This window comes from Erythrolamprus reginae, chromosome 2 (assembly GCF_031021105.1).
Source record: "Erythrolamprus reginae isolate rEryReg1 chromosome 2, rEryReg1.hap1, whole genome shotgun sequence".
Classification (NCBI taxonomy): domain Eukaryota; kingdom Metazoa; phylum Chordata; class Lepidosauria; order Squamata; family Dipsadidae; genus Erythrolamprus; species Erythrolamprus reginae.
Window position 1 is genome coordinate 296,413,779 of NC_091951.1, and position 8,806 is coordinate 296,422,584.

General features: G+C 42.8%; 1 protein-coding gene across 1 annotated transcript; it reads right to left on the reverse strand.

Moving 5' to 3' along the window:
• Nucleotides 1-496: 496 nt before the first annotated feature.
• Nucleotides 497-6,255, reverse strand: SRP19 (signal recognition particle 19). Its single transcript, XM_070742900.1, has 5 exons — nucleotides 6,089-6,255; nucleotides 4,475-4,550; nucleotides 3,380-3,451; nucleotides 1,170-1,281; nucleotides 497-1,010 (listed from the first exon to the last, which is right to left on the reverse strand). The coding sequence occupies exons 1-5, from the start codon at nucleotides 6,127-6,129 to the stop codon at nucleotides 877-879; spliced, it is 435 nt and encodes a 144-aa protein (XP_070599001.1). The 5' UTR covers nucleotides 6,130-6,255; the 3' UTR covers nucleotides 497-876.
• Between the last annotated feature and the right edge of the window lie 2,551 nt (nucleotides 6,256-8,806).

Genomic DNA, 8,806 nt, shown 5'->3' on the forward strand with positions numbered 1-8,806 from the left:
AGTATTTATATTAACTACATGAAATATTGATGGTACAATACTGTTTCAATTTAGAAATGCTGATCATCTTGAGTAATGTCACATTATGATTTTTTTTAAAAAAAGTCTAAATAACAGTAAGAACTAAACTGAACCCACAAAATCTCACCCACAGGATTAGGCAACATAGAAGTTGAATCGAATAAAATATTATAATTATTATACATGCAATGCTGGACCAAACCTGGGTCAATGGACTTTTCAATTACTCTTACCAATGTTTTCTTTTAAAAAATATTTTAGACATTTGTAGATATTTTGGCACTCAAAAAGAAAAATGTTCAACTATATAATTTAAATCAAAATTATTCCTTTGGACATCTACAGAAAATATATTGAAATAAACATATAAGTTTATGAGTACTTCTCCTTCAATTGTCCATGAAATACGGTTGTTGTAACTCCATCAAAAAATGATATAACTAGAAACAGTTTAGCAATTAAAACATTCTAAACATTTTAATTCAAACATGTTTATTGTAATAAAGAAAAATTGTTTCAAAACCCAAGATCACATGGACAATGTATTTTCATTGTAAAATTATCAAGTGGAAATGTATCCAAGGCAAAAAACAAACAGTTTTGCACTCATTTGTAGATATAGTTCAATACATTAAACCATTCTTTTTCATATGTTTTAAATACTAGAAGAGGATTTTCTGGCTATGTCCCCAAATGGTTCAACCATAATTTTATGCACAATGAAACTCATTCTAATTGAAAAACTACCACAAAACAGCTTTGTATGCTCTCATTGGTCTGTTCAACTGTCGTTTGAAGTCATTATTCTTCTGTAACCATATTCAAATGAACATTTAGCATTAGTCCATGTCACATTTATTTCTTCTTTTTCCCTTTATTTTTTTTGCCACCTTCTCCTTGCTGTAGACTTGTGTCACTGCTTCCCATTTTCTGTGTCCTTGTTTTCAGTTTGGGAATTGTTTCTGCTGCGTATAACATCACTGCCTTACCTAAATAAACAGGGGGGGAAAAGAACAAGAAAATAATTCATTAAGAAGAGGGTAACGTGGAATTATCTACTATTTGCACTTCACAGTGTGTAGCTTTGGCTTCCATCTATGAAGGAACAAAAGGAACAAACCAGTCTTTTGCATATTTATAACACTCACGTGTTGGAAACCGAGGCTGACATAGATTACCATCTTCCTGCTTTAGCTGAATGCGAACTCTACCCCTATACTGTGCATCACGGTTCCATTCCCTGGAATACATTTTGTTTTTCTAGAACATGAGAGAAAAAGATCAGAACATTACAAACAAGCATAAGCAAAATACTTATAATTATAAATCTACTTTGGGAGAAAGAACCATTAAACTATTAAAATCCTAATAGTTACACTGGAATAACTAATATAGAGCTGAACTGTTTATTTTAATAGTCAAAGGTATTACTTTAGTAATTCAAAGGAAAGCTCTGTAAGAAAGGCTACTTGACCCCATGAAACAATTTGAAAGTTACACTATTAAAGAGGGGTTTTTTTAAGTGTATGCCAAGGATTAAATTTCAAAGAGAGATTTTCCAGATCATTATCTTAACTATAGTATGCCGGCATAAACATTACAGAAAGAACTGTTCTGTAATCCTCAACCTTTTCCATTTATTATGGTGTCCCCTGTAAGTTTTGCTGCTTCTCTATTCTAAGGGAAGGACTTCTGTCACAATACTTCTTCTGTGAGTTTGACTCTTCTTCCTCCCTTTGTCACAAACTGGAATTATAGTTTTACATAAGTGTACAGTAGAACAGTGTTTCCCAACCTTTTTGGAGCTGCGGCACATTTTTCATATTTTCAAAATCCTGGGGAACATTGGGGGGGGGGGGGGGGGGGCTAAAAAAGTTTGGACAAAAAAAATCTCTCTTCCTCCCTTTCGCTATATTTCTCTCTCCCTCCCTCTTTCTCTCTCTTCCTTCCCTTCTCTCTCCATCCCTCTTTCTTTCTCTCTTCCTTCCTTCCTCTTTCTGTCTCCTCCTTCCTCTCTCATCTCTTTCCTTCCTCTCCCTCCCTTTCTCTCTTTCCTTTCTCTCCCTTTCTGTCTATCCTTTCTATCTCTCACTCCTCCCTCTTTCATTCCCTTTCTCTCCCTCCCTTTCTCTCTCATTCCTTTCTCTCCCTCTTTCCTTTCTATCTCTCTTTCTTTTTCTCCCTCCTTCATATCTTCTTTCTCTCCCCCCTTCCTCCCTCTTTCCTTTCTCCCCCTCCCTTTCTCTTCCTTTTTCTCTATCCTTTCTACCTCTTACTCTTTCTTTCTCTCCCTCCTTCATTCAATTTTCTCTCCCTCCCTTTCTCTCTCTTTCCTTTCTCTCCCTCCCTTGTTCTCCCCTGGGGCTGCCTGTGCCTGCCCTGCACCACCCAACACGGACGGACAGCCTCCGGTCGTCGGTTCATGCCCCCCCCCCACGGAGGGAGATCAGGCTGGCGAGGGCGGTGGATCCGCGTCCCCAGCCACTGGAGGGAAATCGGGCTGGCGGGGGCGGCGAATCCACCTCCCCAGCCAGGCGTAGAGAAATCGGACTGGCGGGAGCAGCAAATCCACCTCCCCAGCTGGGTGGAGGGAGATCAGGCCGGCGAGGGCGGTGGATCCACGTCCCCAGCCACTGGAGGGAAATCGGGCTGGCGGGGGCGGCGAATCCACCTCCCCAGCTGGGTGGAGGGAGATCGGGCTGGCGAGGGCGGTGGATCCACGTCCCCAGCCGCGCGGAGAGAAATCGGGCTGGCGGGAGCAGCGAATCCACCTCCCCAGCTGGGTGGAGGGAGATCGGGCTGGCGAGAGCGGTGGATCCGCGTCCCCAGCCGCGCGGAGGGAAATCGGGCAGGCGGGCGAGTGGCCGCGGCTCCCTGTGCGGCTCTGGAAAAGGGTGCGCGGGGGAGGCAGTTTGGGGGGCGCAGGCATGCCCAGCCTACAGGGAACGGTGCCCGGGGCCGCTGCACCAGGCAGCCTCCTGTTTCTGCTGCCATTGCCCTCCCGCCGGGCCCCAAAGGACAATTGTTGCCACCCCCGCCAGGAAAACTCCAGCTGGGCGGGGTGCTGCCGGTGGCTCCGCCCTGGAGCTCTTGCTCGCCGCTGCCATCCCCAGCATCTGCCCGGGGCCGCTGCAGCCAGCAGCCTCCCGTTCCTGCTGCCATTGCCCTCCCGCCGGGCCCGAAAGGACACTTCTTGCCGCCTACACTGGGAAGCTCCAGCTGGGCGCGAATAATAAAGCTCAGCTTCCGGTCTCAGAAGCTGAGCTTTGCGGCACACCTGATGATGTCTCGCGGCACACCAGTGTGCCGCGGCACACCGGTTGAAAAACACTGCAGTAGAAAATAACAAAAAAATTACCTCCAAAAGGACAGTAAGACCAACTGCTTCACAAACATCTTGAATTTCCGTTGATGTAGGATTTTCAATAGCCTGCCAAACCGAAAAACCCAGAGATTTATTATCTTCTATGATTTCTTGCCACCAGTTAATCAATTATCAGTTAATACTACTAGAATTTGGAGCCTTCAGCATTCTATTGCAATAGCATTAAAATGATTGTGTGCATCTTATCCATTTATAGGTAAAAGGAAAAAAAACAATTCCTAAAATATATTTAAGAGCAATTGACTGAAACAACAAAAATTAACAACATTTAACGCAGTGGTTCTCAACCTTTCTAATGTCGCGACCCCTTAATACAGCTCCTCATCTTGTAGTGACCCCCAACTATAAGTTTAGTGCCAATTCTTCCAACAGATCTTTAAGCTGATTGGCAAGAGGTCAGAGGGACACCCCCCCTGTAAGCACTTGATTGGTTGGATTGTAAAAATATGTTCCGAGATGCCAGAATAGAAACTTTAGTTGCTAACATCATTGGAAATTTGTCTTTTCCCATGGTCTTAGGCGACCCCTGTGAAATGGTCGTTCGACCCCAAGGTTGAGAACCACCGATTTAATGGGAGCATTTAGTCCATATGGTGTATAGAATTTGAGTGTGTACAGCTTTAAATATTGCAAGCCATATGTAGCTTTAAAAATTGGCACTGACAATCCTTGCCAATGTGTTAGTTGATACCAAAACAAAAAAAACAGCAAATAAATGTTCAAGTAACAAAAATGTTACAGTTAACCATGGAGTAATTATAGGTTGCAACTGAACTTTTTAATGTTCCTACAAACATAAATTACTTTAATAATTACATTAAAACAACCAAGTCTTTTTATGAATGCAGGATATAAACATGCAGTGACAAAACTAACATTGTGAGCTAATGAATATATACAAAAAAAGAGCTTTACTTAAAGCAAATACAGATACTACATCTTAAGTTTCTGGTTAATAAAGCTTTATCCATAAAATAACACATATGTCACAGAAATATTTTATTCTACATAGTTTACAAATTATATTTTTGATGCACAGATTTTCTTTCCTCCCATCACCCCAATTACTTTGTCAAGAGGTATTCTTCTTCCTTCTGCTATTGTCTTCTTGTTATTTATATAGGCTGGATATATACAGATAAACCTAAGGCAAGAAATAAGAATTGAAAGCTGTCAGGATATAGAAAAGAATGTTTATTCTTTGAAATATTCTTCAAATATGACATACACAGCTCCTAAAGTAAATAAATCCACTATGGCTGAGAACTGTATGAGTGAAAGGGCTTATTTTTATATTTTTAAAGTTTAACTAGACAACCTTCAATGGGTCATTGTTTCAAAGACATTGTTTAACCCTTTGATGGTGAACCTATGGCATGCGTGCCACAGGTGGCACGCAGAGCCATATCCGAGGGCATGCAAGGCTTTGCCCTATATCAGCTCCAGTACGCATGCACCAGCTATTTTTGGCTTTCTGGAGGCGGGAGGCCATTTTTGCCCTCCCCAGGCTTCAGAAAAGCCTCCTTCTAAAGCTGCACGCATGTGCCAAACGGCAGAGTGTCAGAACCATGCTGCCCCGCCAATGGGATAAAGTGAGGCAATGTCAGTCATTTTTTGGCAGCAGAGCTGAAAGGGTCCAGCAGAACAGCTATGAAGGCACATCAAAGGTAAGGGGCTGGGACACCAACAGGGCTGGAGTCGATCTGTGAGCGAGTGACAGGCAAACTCTAGGGTGTCCACGGGGAAAGCATTTTGAAATTCCCTGATATTTCCCTGACATTTTCCTTATAACTAGTGATCTAGTTAAGATGCAGTCGTAGATGACATCATACCAAATGGCTAAGACGTGGAGCAATATTGGTAACTGAGGAAGCAAGTTATTGCCACAGTTATGCTAATTTTTGCTTGACTCTACTAGGCAGCGTGATCTGTTCCCCCCCCCCCACAATTTATTCCGGTTTTTTCACAATTTCCCCGATAATTCTGATATTTTTCGAACCGCTGATTTCCATGATTTATTCAGGTTTTTTCACGAATTCCTTTATAATTCCGATATTTCCCAAACCACCTATTTCCCTGATTTATTCCGTTTTTTTCCACAAATTCCCTGATATTTCCAGAACCACAGATTCCCGATTTATTCCATTTTTGTTCACGAATTCCCTGATATTTCCAGAACCACCTATTTCCCTGATAATCCCCCGGTTTCCCTGATTTCCAGGTTTGCTGGACACCCAGTGAACTACAGCTGGCAGTTATCTGAGGTAGCCTGCAGTGCAGCTGCACTCTTAACAACCGCGGCGAAAGAACCTAAAAGTCGCCAGATGGGGCAAAGTCACTTCACAAATGTCTCACTGAGCAACACACATTTGGGAGGGGGGGGGGGGCCTTCAAATGTGGTCGTAACTCGAGGACGGAGCAGAGGTCTCCAACCTCTGCTCTAAATGACAAGCTGGCTAAGGAACTCTAGGTCTAGGAGATGAAGTCCACAAGTCTTAAAGGGGCCAAGGTTGGAGACCTCTGATTTACGGACTCTGAAACGAAGCGCATTTGCACTGCGGCGCAAAGCCGACAAGGCTCCTTTATATAAGCGACCGGATGACTCTCGGCCACCGCACCATCCCTACAACCACAGCCGCCCGAGCCGGGGGCCCATCCCCCCCCCATTAAACCCTACCTTACCGAGATTTATCGGAGGGCAAAGAGGGGGCAGCCCAAGCCATGGCCTCCGCATCGGCAAGCGGCGGCGGCTTTGAGTGACTCAGCCATTCACCGGCCACGGCGAAGCGGAGGGAGCCAAACCGGCTGTCCCACCCTTCGCATCAGCGATGCCGTTCGATCTCATTGGCTAGCTGGAAACGTCGCTCGTAGATTAAAGCGAATTGGAACGGGGAGACTGAGCTTCGGTGTCGCGAGAGTTTCTGTCGGGTCAGGTGACGCGGTAACGATAGAGACGGGAAATCGAGGTGCGGGCGGAAGTCGCTGATTTTACCTCCCTAGCCGGGCGGGTGACGTAGCAAGCCACAAAGATGTTTGGAGATTTATGTAGAGGGGCCACTGTGAACAGCTTCGGGATAGTGATGTAGTTTCCCTGCTGGCATTATTGCACGTGACTGATTGTTCTTTTTGGGGGGTTCTATCTCTTATAGAGAGACTCAAAGGATGATAAAAGAAGGGAAAGGAAGGTTGAGTGAATAGAAAATGGAAGTTCAGACTGGCAGATATTGACAGTAAAGATCTGTATTGAAGCCAAACATCTTTTTGCTGTTTTTTTATTTTTATATGGATGTAATTATTTGGAGAAAAAAATATTTTTTTAAAAAAAAGATAAAAGAACTTGATAAATGTCTGAATCAAAAGCAATGGCAACCATGGGAGAAAATTCAGAATCCATGCTTGCATAAGAGTAAAAAAAACATAAATGAGCAATTTAAACAGAGAAGAAAATTGACTGAAATTACACTCGCTGTACATCATCTGTGCTGAGTGCGCAACTTGTTGGGTGACTTTGACCCTTGACATGAAAGCTTGCTCATCATTCCCAGTTTGGTGCTCTCCAGTTACCTGTCAGGGATTGTGGGAATGAATTGAGATTGGAAAAATGTTTCCTAGTTATGAAAATTTCAACAGCAGTAGGGAGCGAGGTACATTAGCAATAACATAACGACTTATATACCGCTTCACAGCCCTCTCTAAGCACTTTACAGAGAGTAAGCATGTTGCCCCCAACAATCTGGGTCCTCATTTTACTGACCTTGGAAGAATAGAAGGCTGAGTCAACTTGAGCTTACTGAGATTCGATCTGCCAAACTGCTGGCAGCCAGTGATCGGCATTACATTGGTTCACCTAATTCAAAACTAATAGAGCCTTTGGAAGCTCTATTTTATTTTTATTCATTTATTTTATTTAGTCAATTACATATTGGTAGTATACATAGATATAACGCTGTTTATATACATCAGGTGGGTATTAATAAGAGGGAAATATTAGGACAGGGATTCCATGCTCTATTGTTCATTCCTGAGTTGGTCCTTTTTTCTGTTCCAAAACCTTATTACATAAAATGAATAAAATGGAAAAGAGGTTCAGCTGACTATGAGTGCTGAGTACTCCCACATCTCTCCCCCCCATATTTTTTATTATTATTTTTATCTCCGCATCCATACATATATTTAATGCATATACTGTACCTTAAAAACAAAGTATCCATAACATATATAAATTCATAATTCTCTCTAATCTCTTACATTGTCATAACTACTCCTACATCTCTTGCTTTATTACATAAGGTAAGGGAGACAGCATGAGGTGTGGTACAAATTTGCAATTCCCCCCTGTTGCTGTCATAATTGGTGGATAGTTTCTTGACAGCTGGTAACATACTGAAACTGGGAGGGCAGCAAAGCCAGAAGAGAGTTTAACATTGTGGCTGTTAACTCTGTAACATTGGCAAATAGATAGTGTATCCATCCGGATTTATTTCTCCTGTCACATTATATGTTTATAGATGTGTTGATTTACTTTAAATTGTGAAGATATAAGCTACAGAAACATGTTTTTATGCAAAGATGTAAATGGTACATGCAAAATCACTGCAAAATTCAGAGATCTACTTCAAATGCCTTATTAATCCATTTGGCTTCTGGTAAGTGCTTGGGGATGATTTGCTTGAGAGCAAGATCCCCCCACTGGTAGGAGAAAGTATCTCAGATCCTTGACAAAATCCCATCTGAGAAGCTTCTCTCTGCCAGCCAGTCCTAGTTAGCTCATCAGGTCTTTGAGGATCTCCAGGAGATAAAGATGCAAAACCTGAGCACATTAGACAACAATTAAGATTACTTGAATTCTCACTTACTACATCAGGTAGCTGTTGTCCAATGACCCTGTTCCAGGTATCCGGCTCCCTTTGATTACGGACAATAGTACTGATTTCTCCTCTGTCTGCTATGATTACTTCGTTCAACACTTTGCTGGCAAAGTCACTTAAATCTAATCTAATCTGGACTCTACTCGAGTGAGGCTTTGCACAGTGTTTTTTAGAGCACCATCTTACCAAGTTATCTGATCTGTAACTTCATTTGGCATTATACCTTTTAATAGGGGGCTCTCAGGGACATCTTTATCCATGGCTGGATTTTTGTCCTTAGCTTCTTTGGTCAGCTGGAGAAGTATTATTTCCCTCAATCTAAGTGGTGGTTGTAGGCAGCGAAAGGCTACCTTCACAGTGGGCGTGGCTTATGCAAGAAGCCCTGCATTTTCTTTCAACATATTTCAGGGCAAATTGGGTGCTCTGTGGTGGAGCTCCATTTTTGCCACCCCACTGCGTCTCCCCCCCCCCCAATCCAGGCAGCAGCCTACCGCTGGTTGTAGGGAAGAGATCATTGTGGTAGTTTTGGTCC